Source organism: Vigna unguiculata, chromosome 7, assembly GCF_004118075.2.
Source record: "Vigna unguiculata cultivar IT97K-499-35 chromosome 7, ASM411807v1, whole genome shotgun sequence".
Classification (NCBI taxonomy): domain Eukaryota; kingdom Viridiplantae; phylum Streptophyta; class Magnoliopsida; order Fabales; family Fabaceae; genus Vigna; species Vigna unguiculata.
This window is the reverse complement of record NC_040285.1, coordinates 37853598-37876255: the sequence shown is the minus strand read 5'-3', so window position 1 is coordinate 37876255 and position 22658 is coordinate 37853598. Positions and strand designations below refer to the sequence as shown.

The 22658-nt window shown below is 30.5% G+C and overlaps 4 protein-coding genes across 4 annotated transcripts; all 4 read right to left on the bottom strand.

The window, feature by feature from the left end:
* Window positions 1–1383: 1383 nt before the first annotated feature.
* Window positions 1384–3879, bottom strand: LOC114191432 (protein DETOXIFICATION 14-like). Its single transcript, XM_028080604.1, has 7 exons — window positions 3565–3879; window positions 2898–3442; window positions 2711–2797; window positions 2516–2572; window positions 2143–2381; window positions 1830–2035; window positions 1384–1608 (listed from the first exon to the last, which is right to left on the bottom strand). Exons 1-7 carry the CDS (start codon window positions 3877–3879, stop codon window positions 1546–1548), a joined length of 1512 nt encoding a protein of 503 aa, XP_027936405.1. The 3' UTR covers window positions 1384–1545.
* A 2942-nt stretch (window positions 3880–6821) lies between these two features.
* LOC114191900 (protein DETOXIFICATION 12-like) lies at window positions 6822–10339 on the bottom strand. The gene is made up of 7 exons (XM_028081347.1): window positions 9979–10339; window positions 8347–8891; window positions 8122–8208; window positions 7941–7997; window positions 7624–7862; window positions 7274–7479; window positions 6822–7115 (listed from the first exon to the last, which is right to left on the bottom strand). Exons 1-7 carry the CDS (start codon window positions 10219–10221, stop codon window positions 7053–7055), a joined length of 1440 nt encoding a protein of 479 aa, XP_027937148.1. The 5' UTR covers window positions 10222–10339; the 3' UTR covers window positions 6822–7052.
* A 5020-nt stretch (window positions 10340–15359) lies between these two features.
* LOC114191431 (serine/arginine-rich splicing factor SR45a-like) lies at window positions 15360–16552 on the bottom strand. Its single transcript, XM_028080603.1, has 3 exons — window positions 16449–16552; window positions 16250–16361; window positions 15360–15626 (listed from the first exon to the last, which is right to left on the bottom strand). Exons 1-3 carry the CDS (start codon window positions 16550–16552, stop codon window positions 15360–15362), a joined length of 483 nt encoding a protein of 160 aa, XP_027936404.1.
* Window positions 16553–18985: 2433 nt separating this feature from the next.
* Window positions 18986–22658, bottom strand: LOC114191126 (ATP synthase subunit beta, mitochondrial). Its single transcript, XM_028080311.1, has 9 exons — window positions 22122–22658; window positions 21516–21591; window positions 21311–21399; window positions 21083–21200; window positions 20900–21003; window positions 20642–20800; window positions 20319–20543; window positions 19916–20227; window positions 18986–19452 (listed from the first exon to the last, which is right to left on the bottom strand). Exons 1-9 carry the CDS (start codon window positions 22596–22598, stop codon window positions 19336–19338), a joined length of 1677 nt encoding a protein of 558 aa, XP_027936112.1. The 5' UTR covers window positions 22599–22658; the 3' UTR covers window positions 18986–19335.

Here is a 22658-nt window from a genome sequence, read left to right as displayed (position 1 = left end):
TGATTTAGGGTACAAAACAGAAGTTTGTTATGTGTAAACAGGTTTATAAACCTTCAAACGTGGTTTATTGGAGCTTATTTTATTTTATTTATGTGCCTCAGTCTCTCTATTATTTTATGTGGCTCGTGCTGTCATTTTTTATCTTGCTCGTGCTGCAATATTATTAGGAAAATTTTGTTGTGACAAATTTTTTTTAACAAACTTAACAAAGTTTCTAAAAATAGAATTAAAGTACATTAAATTTTTATTTTTTAACTAAAATAAAGCAAGAAAATAATATTTTTTTACCTAAATAAAAAAGTTTGTCAAAACTTTTGTTAAAAAAATTGTGTCAACCTATAATAGCTCATATTATTTTTTAATTTTGTATTTTTAATTTTGTAGAACTTAGCAAATACATTTCTTATGTGACTCAAATCTTATTTATAATTTAGAGTATTAAATTTATATAGGAGAAGCATGTTTTAATATAAATATCTTATAAAACCTAAACCTTAGGTTTATGTTATAGTTATAACTACTATGTTGAAAATGTACATTGTCAACAAATTACGGGAGTAAAAGAGATTTGATTAAATTGTTTTAATTCTTTATCTAATTATTTAATATATTTTAAGCTTCATCAAATACAATTCAATTTAAAATGAATATTACTTTTATTTTTCAAATAAAATATTAAATGAAGGATAAGATACGTGATAAAAATAGTCGATGAGAAGTATATGTATGTGTGTTTTTGTATAATTAATATAAATGTATTCACCTTAATAATTTCATACGTAATCCTGTGTTTAAATAGTAAATAAAATATTTTTAATTAAATGTATTTCTACAAATATTGTTAAAATTAATTTATACACTTAATAATTTTACTTATATATCTTTATTCAAATAGTTAATAAAATATTACTTTCAGTCTAATATATTTTCTATACATAAGTATGTGTAAGATAATTTTAGAAATGTATAACAAATAAAAACGTAAATACGAATATATATATATATATATATATATATATATATATGATGGACGTGGATGTTTCTTTTATAAAAATTATTCATATGTTTTTTTTTTTTTAAGTTATGGACGTGATCTACATGTTTCATTTTATACTAATCTGAAGTCATAAAAAATAAAAAATAAAAAATAAAAAAGATGTACAGTTAAAGTTGTATGTATTTTTTTATCAGGTGACCACAATGATTACATTAATAGTTGTGTAGTGTAACTCTGTGGGTTTCGGAATGAATGTTTACTTTAAATAAACAATTTTTAATTTCTTTTATAAGTATTATATCATTCATACTAGCAACATTGTTTGCAGAAATAAATAATATTAATCACCCATGGAAACATATCAACATCAGTTGAACCTAGCTTATGTGGTTATTACTAAATATATTTGACTTTTTTTATCTACTACATAGATTTTTTTAACTTTTAATGTGACTTGTTTTTTCTCCCCTCTAATTCGGAAATCACAGAAAATTGATCTTTTCTACATTCTAAAGTTATATATACACTTAGGAGTCTTCTCCACTTGCTTAAGCTAATCCATCTTCTACAGAAAAACTTCTCTGAAAAATGTTTTCCCTTGCTTCAATTGCCTGCAATCACAACATCCCAGAAATAAATACAACTTAATTAATACATGGTAGCAGTAAATGTTCAAAACTGATAAGATTCTTTGACCATTAAGAGATAATTTGTCCAGTTTAAACTTTTTCAAAATGTTTAGTTTGATATTTGTGAAGATATTACATGGTGAATGTGGTGATTTTGGACTATGCCAAGTGCAGAGCCACAAGGTTTGGAATTAAAAGCAAACCTGCTTTTTCCAGTTTGTACACAGTGTTATGAGAAGTAGCATAGCTGTTTGACAAAATGCACCAGTCAGTATTCCAATCCAAAGCCCTTTTCCTCTAAATTGGAACCAGAAACCCAACATAGCAGAAATTGGAATTCCAAGAGCATAATAGGCTCCAAGGTTTACATATGCTCCTAAGTGCTGCCACCCACATCCTCTGGCAATACCTGTAATGCACAACAAGTGTTACAGTGTTATATTTTATGTCATAACTCAGATTCCACTGTACAAGAACAGTGACGTGCATTGAAAAGTAGTTTAAAGAAGAACAAACCTGAAAGGGTACCGTGTAAGCAATCAAGTAAAACAGAGAGACTTAAGAGAGGAACCATTTCTGAAACATAATCCACCACGTCCTGCTCATTACTGAATGCATAACCCAAAATCTGTCTGCAAGAAAAAATGACCGAGCCCATCACAATGGCCTGGGAAGCTGCCAGTATCATGGAAGCATAAGCAGATACTTTTGCTGATTGTGGACTTCCAGCACCTAATTCATTCGAAACTCTAGCGCTGAATAACAACACAAAAGAGAAACCAATCAAAAAGACAGAAAAAAAAATAAAAATCCTTACTGTACTATTAGTATTGTTCATGAATGTGGATATGCACAGATTAATGAGGTTATGACTTATGTGAATCAAAACCTTGCTGCTGAGCCAATTGATTCTGGGATGGTGTAGATTGTTGCGCTGATGTTTAAACTGGTCAGAAAAACAGTTAATAGTAAAACAACAAATTAGCATCATCTGAATAGTTGAGTCAGGAGTAAAAATTTCAACACAGATTTTAAGACACATAAAGTCATCTTTATCTGAAGGACTAAGATTAATTACACATACCATACGGATAAGACTGATGTTTCTAGCTTTGGATTTGGAAGAAGACCAGAAAGCAAGATTAGTATTTCAAGTGACCACCATTCAAGGCTGCAGTGATCAAATATATAAGGAACAAAGCAAGTTGAAAACTAGAGGGAAATAAAAACACCACATAAAAGATCAAACATTATAAAAGGAAGAAACTCACCAAATCATTCCAGCTGAAGGAATGGCATAGCAAATGAATTCTCCAATCCCATGGAATAATTCCATTGAGATTGGGACTCGAGTCTTTTCACATTGAGAAGAGAATTTCATATATAATCCAAGTAAAGTCACATTCAGCCAGTATGAAGTGCCAATAGAAAATGCTGCTCCCAAGTTACCAAGTCCCGATTTAAACACCATATACCAACTGAATGCCACATGGAAGCAAAGAGTGATGAATGAACTCATCACAAGAGGACTCATCAAACTTTGCATCAAAAAGAATCGAACCACAGACTGAAGTGCTGCATAAGCAAAGAGAGCAGGGATCATGCACAAAGCAAATTTTCCAGCTTCTAGTGAAACCAGATGATCTTGGCCAAGTAAAACGAGGAGGTTTCCCATGTTCATCCACAAAAAAGTCAGAGGAAGACAAACTAAAGCAAGAGACACAATTGCAGTGTAAATCTGAACACCAAATTTTCTGTATTGTCGTGCTCCATATGCTTGCCCACAACGAGTTTCAAGTGCACACGACATTCCAAACTATTTCACATGCACAAAAGAGCAAACACTTAAATGTCTGAAAACTTAATAGCATAACGACAACCTTAAAAACCAGCAGCTATTTTTTTTCAAATGATGCTTCAATAGAAAAGAAGACTTACAATGACACTGAGGCCAGAGACATTACAGAGAGAGATGGCAATGGCTGTGCTCGAGAGTTCAAGCTTACCCAAGCGACCAACCATCATCATTGATATTATTTGTAGAAAATACTGTGACAGAGTAACAGCAACCATAGGAGCTGCTAAATAAGCAACCCTTTTCACCTCTTCACCAAACACACTCCATCTTATTACGCCTGAACCACCTTCTTCCACCTCTCTCTTCTTCTCCAAGAGACCCTTTTTCATGTTCTCTCGAAGGGTCATAGAAAAATTGCGCCTTGTCAAGGCTGATACAAATAGCAGTACAGTCATGGCGTTTTATACATACTTGCTCCGAGACTCAACGCAACAAATATTTATATATACGGTAACAAGGAACCAGATTTTTTGTCCCAGTAATTGTATTTGGAATCCTCTATAATAAAAATTAGATGAAATTTTAGTAACTACTTACCTTGAATAATTTAATCGATTTAATTTATAAAGAATTAAAGAAATTTGTGTTCTTTAAGATCTTAATTGGGATACTTTCTATTTTTTTAGAGCATAATCATTGTCTTTTTATTGCTTTTATTATATTAATAATATTGGTAGGAAATATTTATTGAATTTGCTAATTACTAGTCTTTATATTACATTAATAATAGTATTGGGAAATATTTTAGTTCCCAGGTCAAACAAACTTACGTCTCAGATTTTATCCATTCTTTATTTTTTTATTTAATAGTTTTACCTTTAAAATTTCATCAAATCCAGTTAATTTTTGTGTGTGATACAACTTCTGAATCAGTATTACTTTTCATATTTAAAATATCAGATTTACGAAGCTTAATATTTATATGCATTTACCTTCGTTTTAAATAGTTACAAATATTATTTCTAATCAAATATATTTTCTATGATCCTTTTGAAAAACGTACAAAAAATAAACGAGATAATATGAATGATATAAATGAATGGATAATGATATTTTGATTTATTTTGTTAATTGGGTAGGTAGGGTATAAGTAATAGTTCTTCCTTATCATCTTCAATTCAATATTTGTTTCGTATTTGTCAGTATATTTGTTCGGATATATGTTATGTGGGTATGTGTGTATTTCTCAATATTTCTCAATATTTATGCATACATATGAATATTTAAAAATAAAATTTTAAAAATATTTTAACCATCAATTTAAATAAAATATAATATATCACTATCACACATTTTGAAATAAAAATAAAATCAAAGTCTATAAGTCCAAATAAAATTACAACATATTAGATAATCTTGTAAGTAGTGCTTAGATCACCAAACCTATTTTATGCGAGTGATTCTTGAAAAATAAACAAATCAAAATTACTTGATATTATTGTTTATTTTTTTAATAAAATATTAAATAAATTGCTAACTCTATCAATGTTCATGTCTTGATACATTATATAAAGTTTCATATTGTTCATTTTTAATCTTCAAATTAATCTTATTAATATATATATATATATATATATATATATATGAATATTTTGACAAATTAGAATTTAATGGATATAAATATTATAATATCTATACTTTTTCTGTTAATAAACAGATATGAAAATTACTTATTTCTATTATACGTGGACATCCATTTGTGATATTTATTTTCTACTCATTTCAAATTTTATCTATAAATACTCATGGATACATATTTTTTTAATAGTCGTATATATAAACCAATTATCCAATTATTGATATATAAATAAAAATATACGTGAGAATTTTTTTAAATAAATAAATGTATTACTTTCTTTACAATTGCACCCATCTATTCGTAAAACGTAGCCATATGACACAAACTATATTCTTTCAAGAATGATTTTTTTTTTTTTAAAGTATGTTTATTTATAAAAGGTATATTTAGAATAATATGAATAATAAAAAATGTATTGTATCATCGAATGATGTCTTTTTTAAATTGAAAATTGTAAAATATAACTCTTTACATTAGTTATAATATTCGTTTAAAAAGTTGTGATAGAAATATTATTTAAAATATGTTTAAATATAATTAAATATTATTATTAAATTAAGGGATACAATTTCACTTCACCTTTCATTCCTTTTCTTCCCCCATAGATTATTTTGTTTAATGGAGTAGAAGAGATGGAAAGAAAAATAATTTTAAAACATGTAAAATAGGTTGAATATGACAAAAAAATTGATAACCTAAATTAATTTGGATATTTTTTTTAAGACTTTTTAGTTTGAGTCAAATGTGTTTTGCCTCTGTCGTTTCATAAATTTCAGTCAATTTGATTTTGTAAATAATAATTATACCTTTTAAAATATAAAAAATATATTATTTATTATAATATTTATATTATAATTTATGTGTCAAATATGGAAAACTTAAAATTAATTTTCAAAATATATATTATACTTTTAATGTTTTAATTTATGGTTTTTTTAATTTTAAAAAAATAGTGTCGCCATACTTTTTTTATTTTTTATACAAATATGTAGTTGTTAAAACTGATGATAAAAATTATAACATAAAGATAGTTAAATTGTAATATTATAAACTTATAAAATAATAAAAAAATATAAATAAGATGATGATTAGATAATAACACATCATTTAATTAATAGTCACATCATCAAATTGTTAAAAAAAAAATTCAATTTCACATCATTAAATTAAGAAAAATATTCAATTACAAAATATGATTTTATTTGAGTAATCAATTACCACAAAAATATAGAAAATAAATTAAAAGTATTCGAACTTATGATATTTTGAACTTAGTTATGCTAAAAATAAATAAAAACCAACATTTATCATCTATTTGAGTATACGTTTTTTTTTTCACATCTTCATCCCTGTCTATACCAACTCATTTACCATTCTAAACATTAATTGAAAGTTTTTTTTTTTACAAAAAAAAAAATCACAAGTAAAATATGATGTTAAGATATTAATTTTTTTTCACATCTTCATCCCTCATTTACCATTCTAAACATTAATTGAAAAGTTTTTTTTTTTTTAATCACAACAAGTAAAATATGATGTTAAAAGATATTTCTTTTTTTATCTAATACCAAATATTATAATTACATGAATATCACATATTTTTAAGTATCAAACACCAATAATAAAATAATCATAGAAAAATCTAAAAAATATCAAATATGTAACTTAAAATTTGATTATGAAATTAAAGATCAAATTAATTTTTTATATTATCTAAGAAATTGAAAGATGTTGTAGTAATTTCAAACAAAAATAGTATAAAGAAAGAAAATACTGAAATAAGGATGATTTGCCATCTTAAATTTAAGATGTTAAACAACACAGCAGAAACAAAAATTGGTAAAGATGATCATTATCCTGTTAATTAACAAAAAATGCCGAGTATTCTTAATCAGATGCACCAAGTTTTCACAAAACCAAGAACTCATTACTTCCAACACATGAGAATAGTCTCCATCTTTAGAAAATTGGCCTTTGATTAAGAGCTTCTCATACCAATATATTTTCTGCTGACAATTGATGATCGAATAACCTCTTTCTTGCCTTGATGGCCTGCATGGTAAAATCAAACAATTGAAACACAATGTGCAAAAGGGACATTAAGTTTTATTAACCAAATCAAAGTTGCTCCCAGAAGTGTTTGGAATCATTTCATTGATCTAAAATTTTGTTATAGCATACTTGTGAGAGAAAGGATAGAGCTTTTATACCTGGTTTTCCCAATTTATGTTGGTGGTTATGAGAGAAAGAAGAACAGTTTGAACAAAAGCACCACATTGTATACCAATCCAAAGTCCTTTTCCTCCCACTCGCACCACAAATGCCAATATGGCAGCCACTGGAATCCCACAAAGGTAGAAAGCCCCAAGATTTACATAAACTCCTAAATCTTGCCATCCACAACCTCTAGCAATTCCTGAACCAAACCATTATTAAAATTGATTTCTCGAGAAAGAAAGATCGATATTTTCAATTCTAGTGTTTATACAAGGATCAAATTAAAATATTTATTAAATGTTAAAGATGCCAGAAACTTATTAATCCTATGATATAAGGTTACCTGTTTGAACACCTTGTATACTGTCTAGTATGACAGATATACATACGAGAGGAGCCATGACAGTGACATAATCAATAACTTCCTTCTCATTGCTGAACACATAACCAAAAACATGGCGGCAGGCAAAGAGTGTTCCGCTTACTACACTTGTCTCAATGACTGCAAGAGACATTGCAGCTAACACAGCAACACGGGCAGCATATGGTTTTCCAGCTCCTAATTCATTTGCAACCCTTGTGCTATAATCATCCAGGGGACAGGATGGTTAGTTTAGATCTATACTGTGTGTACAATGAATATTATGTCTATGGTGTTACCTTGCTGCAGCACCAATTCCAAAGGGTATTGTATAAAGGGTTGAAATAGTGTTCAGACTGTAGAAAAATGACAAATAAATTAGTTTAGTCATACACATTAACTTATAAAATCTCATAAAGAGAAAATTGGAAGCAGAATAGATCATTGGTTGCAGTTTTAAAGGGAGTGTAACATACTTACCAAACTGATAGAACTGAAGTTTCAAGTGCTGGATTTGGTAAGAGCCCTGACAGCAATACAAGCAACTCATATGACCACCATTCAAGGCTACCATCATCAACATGAATACAAAAAAATGCATGTTATATACAAATTTTGGAAAAACAGCACAATATATTACACAAACTTTGTATGATCTGATAAAGTGAATATGTAAAATATTAACTGAACAGGAAGATTAATCACCAAACCATTACTGCCGAAGGGATGGCAAAACGAAAGAACTCCCACATTCCTTTAAACAGATCCAAAGAAAGGGGTGCACGAGTTTTTGCACAGGCAGAGGAGTATCTCATGTATAATCCAAGAAGAATCACATTTGACCACGTTGAAATGCTAACTGCCAATGCTCCACCAACATTATTCAGTCTTGTTTTGAACACGAGGGCCCAACAAAGAGGTATATGAATAGCAAGTGTGAAAAAAGAACATGCAAGCATGGGAAGAAGCATGCTTTGGATTTGGTAATATTTAACTAATGGCTGTAGAATTGCCATTGCATAAAGTGCTGGTAGAAGCCAAAGTATGAATTTCCCTGATTCATGTGAAATTAGAGGGTCCTGGCCCATGAAAACTAGTATGTTTTCTATGTAGAACCAAAGGACTGACAGTGGAATGCAAACCAATATGAGAGAGAAAATGGCAGTGTATGTTTGCATTCCAATTCTTTGATATTGCTGAGCTCCATAAGCCTGTCCGCAAGTTGTCTCTAGTCCACTAGCCAGTCCCATCTGTTAGCATAAGTAGATTTTCAAACAAATGCATAATTACTTTCTTGAAATAGTTGATGAGATAACTGATTACTAAACACAAACATAGTGTTACAGTCAAAATATTAAGAGGAACAGTTCTTATGTGATAAATCAGTTTTATTATATTGAATTACGTTCAAACAATTATCATGCATTGAACTATTTTGTTACAAGTTACAAGATGTTTTCATAAACAATTCTTTTGAGAAGCATACCCTGAGTCATCTCCTAAATGTTTGCGCAAGTGCTTATCTCATTTGTCAAAATGCATACAGGTATTGATAAGTCTGACAACTTTTACACATGCAACAGAATAATCTATCATCACCCTCCTCAATAATAATACTCATCATATAAATAAGATAACAATGCCAAGGAAAACCAGAGAAAAACCACATCTCCTCTGATGCTACAGTCTCAAATGTGGCGGCACTTCTGGTCGCCTAGTGCAAAAACAACGTTGGGGGAACATAGCAAGTGTGTGTGAGAGAGACAAAAAACAGTGACAAAAGAATATGATAATTTTTTATTATTTTTATTTATTAAAAATAATGAGAATCCAAGGTTTTACCTAAATAAGAAAACTTTGTTAAAAAAAGTTTGTCAAACAATAATAGCTCTATATTAAAAAAACCAAGTATATTAATACATTTTTTAATAATAAAGCAACAGATATGACACGACACGATGAAATCATAAAATTAAAAGAAGCAATAAATGGGGAAGTGTGAAGTAGGTGATTATTTCAACTGTGTGTGGTATCTTTCTGGCAGCACAACCATATCATATGTCTTTCTAAAAAGGCACAGTGCCCTTTCTGAAAGCTAAACCTCGAGTGTCACATTGAATCATTAAAATTACTGTTAGTTTCACACGTTAGTTTCCATCATCAAAATCAAAAACAACGTGGCAACAACCAGGTTTTTGTTCATAAAAGAAAAATTGATTATCTGGGTCCTGTACAATCAATAATGTTTATGAGAGAACCAACAAAATATGACATAAATTAAATGATATCTAGATCTAATAATGATGAAACAGAAAGAAAGTGATAGTAGGAGCTTACAAGAAGACTGAAACCAGTGACCCCTGATAAGGAAATGGCTAAGGCGGCGCTAGAGAGATAGAGTTCACCCAAATGACCAACTACCATGGTTGACACAGTTAGCAACAAGTATTGGGAAGAAACCACAGCCACCATAGGCCCTGCTATAACACTTATCCTTCTCATTTCTTCACTGAAACCTCTCCATGTCACTCTTTTTTCTTCACTTTCTTCTTCGTGCTTGTGTAGCAGACTTTCCTCCATGTTTTTCAATCCTCAAAAGGGTTGCAGAGAGTCACAGAGAGAGATAGAGAGATATATAGAGAAGTGGGAAAAGAAAAAACCACAGGTTTTTCCTTTGTTTACTTTTCCACATTTCAATTTTATGAACACACTGGGCCTTCTGTATTTAATTCACTTTAATCATGTAAATTTGACTGTCACATCAGTCCCTACTTATTATTTAATTATATCGTATTTATTTGTTTTACTTAAGATATTATCAAATTCTTTTTCCTTGTCCTTCTCTCTCATCATTCTATCATTATAGCAACTTGTTTTAAAGAGGAAAAATATAGGTTGACAAATTTTTATTTCCTTTTACAATTGAAAAATTATCTATTTAAATAAAAGAGGTACTATTTTATTATTTTATTTTGATTAAAAAATAAAAAAAAATCTATTTTAATTTTATCTATTTATAAAAATTTTGTTAAATTTGTCTATAAAAATTAATCCAATTTTTTTTTAAATCCGTGCATAATGTATTTAAATAACTTCTACATATAAGTATCTTTTATTTGTTTGAATTTGTTACGGTTTTGTCTTAGAAAAAAGAAAAATAACTTCATTATTTTCTCTCACTATAACCTTACATTATTTTAAATAAAATCCTTTCCCCCAGCATTTCGAACCAGCATCATTTAATCGCTGTATATAAATTAAATTGAAATAGTGTAACATATAGATTTAGTTAAAATAAAATGAATATAAAAGAATAAAATTATTCAAAGATTTGTTAATATTATCTTGTCGTTTTGGTAATAAATAGTATTTATTCTTATTAACCTGATTTAGAAAATTATTAAGTTACATTTTTCTTCTTTTCATGACTTTTAAAATGATAGAAAACGCGTGGAACATGTTTAATTTCTGCCTTTCATCATTTGATTGATTTTCAATTTTTGAAGATGAGTTTACAAAGACTTTGTTATACAATGAATCTAATATTAAGAAAATGTATTATTGGAACAAAACGATTACAATTACGTCTCTAATTATAATTATAAAAGGTGTATGTGTTGGATTTTGCTTCTTCCATGAGAAGAAGTGAAAACGAGGAGGACCACCCATTTTGCCTTCATGTCGTTTGTGTTAGACACTTCTCTTGTCATTTTGTCTTTTGGTTTAGTAATAAAAGAGAGAAAAAAAACGAAGATAAAAATAAGAAAATAACAATAAATAATTAAAAATTCCATTTAGATTTGACTGCTGTGGACCGGGTCCTCACTTTGCTCCACAACTTAATAACTTTCTTAATGCTAAAAAAAAAAACTACTAAATGAAAAAGAGAGATAGGAAAAAAAAAATACAATTCTTGGTGAAATGGTTATAAAATGAAGATGTTCATATTTATATACTCATGAATAGAAAAAATAATATTCAATTCATAATATATATATACCAATTCCTAAACGTATATTTATTTACCAGATTGGCAAACACAATAAATACCTATGTGATTTGATGATAAAATAAGATTTTGTTTAGGAATACTGTATTTTAATTCACTTCCTCAGATCATCACATTATATCATTAAACAATTAAAAAAATAATTAAAAAATATTAAAATAATAAATTTAAAAAATGATTAAAATATCATTATTTTTCGAATAATAAATATTCTTGTACTGTGCACACAACACAAATCACCATTACATTTTATTCGACTTCTTATGACACTATAAATTACACAATCCAGTTTATAAAAGTTGACGTCAGGTTGTGATAAGCTTGCCTAAATAATAAAGGATTAAATATGTTTTTAGTCCTTCAAGTTTTACTGAATTTTAGAATTAGTTCTTTCTCGAAATCTTATACCAATTCAGTCTTTTATCTTTAAAAATATGTGGATTTAGTTTTTCTTACCAAATTTTGTTAAGTTTATTTAATATTTTAAACGTATCTTATGATAATATTTGAGTTAACATTAAAGCGAAAATGTGTCAAACGGTGTAAACAGTTCAAATACTATCATGAAATGCGCTTGAACATCATATAAACTTAACCAAATTTGGTTAAAAAGACTAAATTCACGCAATTTTAAAGATAAAAGACTAAATTGGTCAAAAGTTTTGAAGAAAGACTAATTCCAAATTTCACAGAAACTTAAAGGACAAAAACATATTTAACCCAATAATAAATAAAAAATACAATACAAATGTAAAAATGAAAAGAAGAAAACAAGTGAGAGTCTAAATAAATATATATATATATATATATATATATATATATATATATATATATATATAGTTATAATTAATTGTAAAAAAAAAGTCAAAAGTTGCCTGTCTTATACTAGTAGGTTTAGTGAATTAATTAGCCTGACCTGCAAATATAATAACTCATTAAATGGAGTAATATTGATGCAAGTCTATTTTGTGAATGTAATTAAGATTTGGTTAGATTGTAGTTGGGAAAAAGAACGGATGTAAAATCCGAATGCATTCTACTTAAATAAAAATACGGAATAGATCAGATATGTCGGACAACAACCCAACACGTGCATTTTATGCAGCGTCACATGTAAAAGATATTTCTATGCGAGTTTTCGCAGAACCTATTCTGGGTCTTCTTCTTTTGTTTCTTATTTTAGAGTTAAGACGAAGCTGTTAAGACTCAAGAGGACATTAGATCCTTATAAGTGTGGTTAATTTTTTTCGCAATTAAGACCTAATCATAACTCATTCACGAGTTCACTTCAGTATTTATTTTTTAAATAACTTTTTTGTAAGCGTTTCAGTTCTGTGTTTTTATTTGTTATTTTTTTACGCCTAGAAATTATATATATATTTTTTATTTTAGTTGATTGTTAGAATAAATTAACATAATTATTTGGTAAAATTTAGTAAATTATAGATAAAGTTAGTTAGACTTAATGATATTTTCATCAAACTAAAAATATTAAAATCATTACGTTAGATAATAAATAATTACATAATAAAGTATATTGGAAAATTAGATAAAGCAAAAACTACTGACATTAAGGACAATTGTTCCTATGATGTCCTTCAATTAACCTGTATCAGATTCACAAGAACAATTTGAGGGGGAGAAATGACATACATTATTCGCTATATATCTCCATCTACACATTATTCTGACGATGAGGTTAGTTTTACTTCAATATTGTACATATGTTTATCATGCATACTTATTCATGACAATAACCCTATTATTTATGTTACAGTATGTCAGAAGAACTTCTCCAACCACCTTCACAACCCTACATTGGTTGTATCGGATCTTCTCCAGATTTTATACATCATCCGCACCAATCTTTTGGACAATCATCTATGGATCACGGTGAAATGTTTGGACATTCCAACTCTTGCATGACAACCCATCAAACACCTCATTCCAAAACGTGCCTTTGTCATATGCATTCTTTTTGTCTTAATCAAGTTATGGTGCAAGTCCATCACACATGTTTGGCACCTCATTTTTGACACCAATTGTATATCCATTATCCAGGATCTTCATCATCATTGTCATTCTATCATCCGGCAATGCCTTTTCAAACACTCCAAACAACAATTCATCATTCCCAATTTCATCAAACTCATCAAGATGAAGATGATGATGAATCACACCAACAACAACCACCCATAGGACCTTCATGTGGCAGTAGAGGCCACAAATAAATGTATTATTAATTTCCACAAACTTTATTGTTATTATTTAATTTTTAATGAATATTAATATATATTAATGTCTATCTTTATTCCAACAATATTTTAGTTTATTATTATTTATTGTACCAATCAACTCAAATTAAAAAAATAAAAAAGTATTTAATTATACTTAAAAAATTATTAAAAAAATATTGAAATGAAATCATCATGAGTCGTAATAATTTCATTTTTTTTAACCGTCAGGGACCATGAAAAGAGAAATCAGCCTTCGATCTAAATGTAGTCATGAATCATCACGGCTTCATCCTATTTTAAAAAAAAAAAAAAAAAAAAAAAAGAAGCTATTTTGTGTTCACAATCCTGCAGAATCTGTCACTCGCAAATTTATACATACTTCCGAAAAACAAGAGGTAGGGCGTGACTTCCATATATCTTTCAGTCTTTCAAGCAATGAACAATACGTTCGGCCATTAAGAAACAACCAGATTAATGAGATGGAAAATAAACCAAATTTTTGCAGAATGCATGCATGCTCTCTAGTATAAGAAAAGACAACCTTGGTACAACAAGTAACCTGATTAACAACAACATGTTTATGACTCTTTTGCACACACAAAAGGATACGATTTCAAATATCGGAGGCGATGATGGGTCGGGACACTTTTTCTTAATCTTGAATGGCGGCAACTATCAGCAACTGACAACTACTCACTCTGCCTCCTTTGTGTTTCTGGAGAACGTGATCTTCCTCGCTGGTCACTTGAATATTGATACCTATCCTCCTCTTGTATAGGTGTCTGACTACGAGATCGGTCACTTGAATAACGATATCTATCCTCCTTTCGTACAGGGGACAGGCTACGAGATCGGTCCCATGAATAACGATCTTCATCCCACTGTTGCGTAGGTGAGTGACTAAGTGTTTGTCTCCTTCTCTGCTGTTCTGCGTATGTTTATCACAACAAGAAAATCACTAACACCACAAATGTCAACATTGTTCTGATTCAAAAATAAGTGCACAATTTAATGTAGAAATGAAAATCTGTCCAAAAAAGTTAAAAAATCGACAACAGATGATGGTAGAATTGCAAAAGTCGAGGGAAGATAACCCTCCAAGTTACCCTGCTCGTATCTTCTAACCCTGTACTTGCCACGAGGAGTCCTGGGACGCTTTCTCCTTGCCTGCAAAGATATGCAAATAAGATAATGACACATTTGGAACATACTGATACAAGATTACAACATACTCATATACTACTGTTTGAAGCATTTGGCAGTTCAATAAATCAACTTCACACAAATAAAGACATAACATAACCAACCACAGGAAGAAACAGTAGTAAGAGCAATTTACTATTTGTGTGGCTTAACGGATAAACAATAAGAAGCCATTACGTGATGTCATTTGCTGGTAGAAAGCAGAAGATCTCAACCCCATTAATTTAATCATAAACGAGTTTACTTTGATCTTTGTGTGTTTAATTAAACTAATGACAGGGTAAAACCAACAGAGAAGACCTGCTGCCAAAACTTATCAGGGAATGTTTATCGGAAAGTAGAAATTTTTGGTTAGACTCATTCTGAAACCAGTAGCTAAATATTACCACTTCCACAACTATCACTCGACCAAAATGAACAGAGTGATGGAAATACTGGATACAGCGCTCAGCATCAGCTTTAGTTGCCATAGTGACAAAAGCATATCCACAAGATTCATTGGTCGAATAATTTCTTATCAAGTGACAGTCAATAACCTGAAAAGCAAAAGCGATGATTTAATCAATATTAAGCATCGACTTTGCCACAAGTAACAAAGGATATATATATCTTAAAACACTATAGACACACATAATCTGATATGTTAAAACAAATATCAATGCAACACGCAACAAAATCATCACATAACCAGTCACAGAAAGTGTTCAACTTCATATATAGTTCTAGAAATCAGACTATTGTAATTAAGGTAGCATGGATCATATATAGCTCTTTATTCCGCAATTTACTTAATATTCTACCCATCTAAGGAAAAAATCAAGGCTTTATTATGCATAACAATACTATCATATCTATCATTAATTACAAATTAAACCATAAAATTTAAGTCAATATCAAAATAGGAAATGTAAGTTTACACATATGCATAGCCACTTTTTTTATTTGTTGCCAATTGAAAATGAGTTAAAATTACATTTCAGCATTCCTTGGTCCACAAGCATCGTTTAAACTCAATTAAACTTTAGAAATCAATATTTCTTTAGTTACACACTATGCAAAAAGAAAATACTTAAATTTAAGCCCACTCCATACCCACTTATGAAAAATGTAAAAATGAGAAGGAAAAATAAAGAAACTTCACTCCTAAATTGAGACATACCTCTCCCTGTGTTCTGAAAAGCTCCCGAAGATTCCTCTCAGTTGCCCAACCGGGAAGGCCTGTAACATACAAAGTATTTCCAGGATTCCTCCAGTCACCAGTCTCGTGACTCCTATAGAAGGAACAAAACTATCATCACTGTAAAGAACGTGTTTGGATCATATAACTCTTATCTTTCATGTGTGCATGTCTAATATACGATAACAGATTCATGAGAAAGGATGTGCGTTTCTGCAAAGCTACACCTGGAACGGCGCCGTCTCCATGACCTTGATCTTGATCGTCGCCTTCGGCTTCTAACATTCGAATCAGACCTCGGAAAGCTATAAAATGACGCTTCGTTTAAACAAGATTTGAAGATTTTAAGCAAGATTTTCTGAATTGAACCTCAGTGAATGAATGTTACTAACTTCCCACTTCCAGCAGAGTGCAGCATTGAATGCAAGAAAGCAACCAAAGGGGTTGGTGAGATATCGGTACCTCCAAAACTGAAGACCAGTGGTGAACTCTGCGTGACCGTTATAGAGGAATTTCTTCACCTTTTCTTTATGTGTTAATGAACTGAATATTAATTCGTAGTTAACTACCATTGTTGCAAAAAGCTTGTCTTAGATTTTAATTTTATAATTAATTATACTAATATCTTTTAAAGTTTTTTCTTATTATATTTAATTTTCAACCTCTTGAAACCCTACACATTTTGTCATGTGTTTTAAAAACATTAAAATGATAATTCTTTTACATAATATTTACTTCTCACAATTTAAATATATATATATATATATATATATATATATATATATATATATGTGTGTGTGTTATATTTATACTTCTAACATACATGTTTTTACATAATTGATCGTATATATTGTATTTTCAAATACAATTACATTGTATATATCGTTTATGTAAGTAGAATAATGTCACAATAACCTTTGCTAATAGAAATTACTATTTACATCTTAGATGAATTGCTTTGTCTAAAGACGTAGTTGAACTTTACAATCTCAAGAATTAGTTCTTGTGTCTGAAGGAAGGTTTTTAATAGATAAAAATAAATGAGATGGAAACATAGAGAGGATAAGGGAGAAGAGAGTAAAAATGTATTGACATTATACTAATAAAATAAAATAAAATAACAAACTTGGTAAATTGACTAAAACATAAATTCGTGAATGCATAGGAACTCAAATATAAATAGGGTGTGAGGATGAGGATTAAAACATTTTGCACCATAAATTATATTAAATGATAAGACTAAAACAAAAAAGATTTTATTTGTATTAAAACTAAAATAATAGTTTGTATGTAAGAAGTAAAACATATAAAATATGCAAACATAATGATTAAATAAATAATTTAATATTTTTAAAATATTATAAATTTGATTATCTTAAATAATGATAATTTTATTATTAGATCAGGCTATAGAATTACTAATTTAAGCATAATTAAACTTGTAGAATAATTATTTAGTTTATAATTATTCTCAATCAATTACAAATTACTCTAGATTTAGTTAAAAAATTACAATTATCCTATGAATATGTGTGTGCTTTTTTAATACTTTTAAAAAAATTCTAAAAATATGTATGTTTATACAAGTTTTCATTTCAATGCTTTTAAAAATGTTATTATCTTATACTTTTTTTAATATAATAACCAAAATTAATAAAATAATAAAAAATAGTAATTATAACTAATAAAAATAAATGTAAATATTTTAAAAAAAATATTTTTTATTTATTTTGTAGATAATTATTTGTTATAAATAATTATTTTAGTTTCAAAAATAGTTAAATTTTAAAAAAATCAAATTCAAAAAATATTACTTACAAAAATTAGTACATGAATTATTTTAGTTTCAGAAAATAGTTATTTAATAGAAAGTAAAATTTGAAAGCAAAATTTGAAAGCAAAAATAGATAAAAAAAATGAATATAAATAACTAGTTAGTCCTATTTTAATAATATTAATAAATTAAAATATCTATATGTACTGATAAAAAGAATTGGTTTTAAAAAATCACTTCATAATAATTTTTTTGCATGGATTCAATTCAAACTAGTTGCATGGATTCAATTCAAACTAGTTAACCGTAACAAATGTTCTACCCTAATTTTAATAAAAATAAAGCTGAAAAAGAAAGCAAAAAACATAATAAATGATTTAAAATATATAGAAAATTATATAAAAAAATATACAAGTATAAGAAACAATAATTATAAGTAGATTATACAAATTGCTAAATGACACTCCGTTTCTTATAATTAAATAAATTGTTTCGGAACTAAATTAGTTTACTTTAAAAAAATAATTAAAGGAAAGCAAAGAACAAATGAAAATGTAAAAGTAGACAATTATTTTGGTATATTAGACAAGTGAGAACAAATACAAAAGATAAAATTCAATATTATATACTATTTTATCCTTCTCCCCTTAAAGAATTATGTCCTTTTATAATATTACAATAGTATTAGAAGCAACTATAGTTTAAAAAATTTTTATAAATAATCATCCAAATATATTCAAACATCAGGTTAATGCATAACTAATTCTTAACAGCATCTCAAACCCAGACACCTCACTTGATTATGAATTAATAATGACAGAAACAAGTACCCTAAAATGAATTTTGAAAGTATAACATTGTAGTAATTATATATTTAAAAACAATTGAGACTTAAACGAGGTAAAAAATCAAGGGAAACAATTATAAAATTGGTTTTGAAAAGATTGATATAAAAAACTCACATTTAGCTGCGCAAGCAAGTACCAGAATGGAACAGTTGCAAAGTTTTAACATTGATGCATCCATGTTCTGAACCAGAAAGTAAAAATATACATCCTCTTGCCCTTTCCCCTTATTAAATAACACAACTTCAAAAGAAGGGGGGCAGTTGGCCACAGACCCTGACCTTAGTTCATCTCACAGTGGCAGCATTAAAATGAAGGAAATAACCTGACACATTTTCATACCCAAAAAATGGAAAATTTTGTCGTTTGGCATTGCCAATAGTTCCTAAATTATTAAATTTAGCAATTACAAAAAAAGGACTAAAATGATAGCAGGGTTGTGTATGTGATTAAGACGCTGCAGACTCCTTAGCAATTTTCTCTGCCTTGGCAATGACCTCTTCAATGCCACCAACCATGTAAAACGATTGCTCTGGGAGGTCATCGTACTTGCCATCCAACACACCCTGTCATACAGAATAACAAAGGAATCAATAACCAACCACACAAGTGACAACTGCAACCTTAATCACTGCAACAAGAATACAAAAAAAAAAACAAGACAAGGGTATAACCGATTATGCTGTGCAAGCTAAAGTCAAACGGAACAGTACAGGTACGCAACAAAGCCCACAGCTATTAAAAAACAATAAACTAAACTAAATAACCGAAAAGTGGAATACGAACAGCTCAAGTCAAGAGGTGCGTGTAGATCATAGAGCTCAGTGCATGAACGAGCACGTACAATATTTTAGAAGACCAATGCAATTCAACATTCAGAAGAAACTGAATATTAGAATTCAAATGACCTTCAAGCATGCCGATATTCAAGAAACAAATAAAATAGATGATGAAATACACGCATATATACACAAGTAATATCAGAGAGAATATGACCAAAGCCTCAGATTAAATGGCAAAAAATAATACCTGGAAGCTGGTAATGTTCTCCTTCAACTCAACATATTTTCCTGGAGCACCAGTGAAGACTTCAGCAACATGGAAAGGCTGGCTTAGGAATCGCTGAATCTTGCGGGCACGGGCAACAGTCAATTTATCATCTTCACTAAGCTCGTCCATTCCCAAAATAGCAATGATATCTTGAAGATTCTTGTAGTTCTGAAGAACCTTCTGTACACCACGAGCAGTTTCATAGTGATCCGTACCCAAAATAAGGGGTGACAGCATACGAGATGTAGAATCCAAGGGGTCAACAGCAGGATAGATACCAAGCTCGGAGATCTATTCAGTATCATGAAAATCAAACTATTTAGTACACGATAACATAAACCTCAATGCAACAGCTACTTCAAAAAATGCAATGAAATCAAACCTGTCGTGACAACACTGTTGTTGCATCCAGATGAGCAAAGGTGGTTGCAGGAGCAGGATCTGTCAAGTCATCAGCAGGCACATAGATAGCTTGGACAGAGGTGATTGAACCCTTTTTGGTTGTTGTAATACGCTCTTGAAGACCTCCAAGATCTGTAGACAAGGTTGGTTGGTAACCGACAGCAGATGGGATACGACCAAGCAAAGCAGACACCTCTGAGTTAGCCTACATGATACATCATAATGTAAAAGAAACAGTTAGAATACAAGGTATATCCCCAAGAAAATAAAAGATACACTCAACAAGCAGGCCAAAAGACATACTTGGGTAAAACGGAAAATGTTGTCTACAAAAAGAAGCACATCTTGCCCTTCAGCATCACGGAAGTGTTCAGCCACAGTAAGCCCGGTAAGACCAACACGAGCACGAGCACCAGGGGGCTCATTCATTTGACCGTACACAAGAGCACATTTGCTTTCACTCTGATATAATGATGCAACCATAGTTGACAAGTTAGTAAGATAATCAAATAAAAGTATTACAGAGGCAGCTGAAAGTGTCATGAACAGCATTCAACTCACCTGCTTCTCACCAAGCTTGATGACACCACTCTCGATCATTTCTCTATACAAGTCATTACCCTCACGGGTTCGTTCTCCAACACCAGCAAACACAGAGAAACCACCTAATCAATGCAATCAGTCAGCATTCAGCATAAAAAAGATAAAAGAAAACGTTAAAAAGATTAAATTAAAAGCACATACCATGAGCTTTTGCAACATTGTTAATAAGTTCCATAATAAGCACAGTTTTTCCTACACCAGCACCACCAAACAGCCCAATCTTTCCTCCTCTTTGATACGGTGCAAGCAGATCAACAACCTGTAATTAAAATTCATGCAAAAATCAGTACATAGGCATACACACAAGGAGACAGGTAACCCAAACAACGAAAGGGAAGAGATAATATGAAAGAGAAAAAAGGATATTACCTTGATCCCAGTAACAAGAATCTGCTGCTCAGTTTCTTGCTCAACAAAAGAAGGAGCTTCTCTATGAATAGGCAAATAATGTTCGGTTGCTGAGGAAATTAACAATGTTTCCTATCAGTAAAAACATTTCACGGGAATAACAGGGAAAGCCCTTATCTACTGATCAGCTAATTCATATAAAAGAAAAGGATTTATGTGTTCTTACTTAGGTCACCCTTCTGGTCAATAGGCTCACCAATGACATTAATGATACGGCCAAGGGTAGCCCTACCCACAGGAACCTAAACACAAACCATAATGTATATTAGAAGACAAAGTAACATAACAACATATAATAAAATATCAAAATGAGCTTAATCAGCGTGCGTATTGTATGTCCACAGAGTTTCACCTCAAAAACAACTCAAATCTACAAAGAGATACCGTTCCAAATGAATTAAATCAAAAGTGCAAGGAATCAAAAGGGCAATGACCATAGATTGATGTATGTATAATAACAAAAGGAGTATATCTGATAACATGATTTCTATACATTATCGTGCTAAATAACCCAAAGTAAAACATCAAATCAATCCAAGAAATAATAAGCTACCCAAAAAAATCATTAATTTAAAATGTATGCATCTTTTCAGATCCAGGACGTAACCCTACGTCCTTAATGAAAAAACATATAATCAAATCCATATGCATAAATAAAATTCAAGATTTCGCAGAATCCCCAAATCGGGTACTAAATCAAAATTAAAAAGTTAGCAGAAAAAAATGAGAAACAAATTTGAAGAATTCAAGCGAAGAAAGATTCAGTGTTTACAGTGATAGGGGAGCCAGTGTTGAGGACGCGCCACCCTCTAACGACCCCTTCAGTGGCATCCATAGCAATGGTTCGAACAACACCCTCGCCCAAATGCTGAGCGACTTCCAACACCAGTCTGGAGGAGTGATCCAGAACCTCGAGCGCAGTCAGGATCGGAGGCAAACCCTCGTCAAATCTGACATCAACGACGGCACCAATAACCTGGCAAACCTGCCCGATCGCGCCCTTCCCAGTGAACTCATCGGTGATCTTCCCACCACCGCCAACTTCCTTCTTCTGCGGAGGCGCAGAAGGAGGAGCGGCAGCAGCAGCAGCCGCGGTGGCGTACTCCGCGACACGGTTGAGCAAGAATCCGTGCGGCGAAGCACGCTTGGTGGAAGAGAGTCTGGATGCAGATGCAGCAATTGAGGGCTTGGATTGAGATCTGCGGAGGGAAGATCGAAGCAGAGACGAAGCGAGTCTGCGTGAAGCCATCTTCGCAGAGGGAGAGAGAGGAACAGAAGAGGGTTAGGGTTTGTGGAGTGAGGGAGTGAC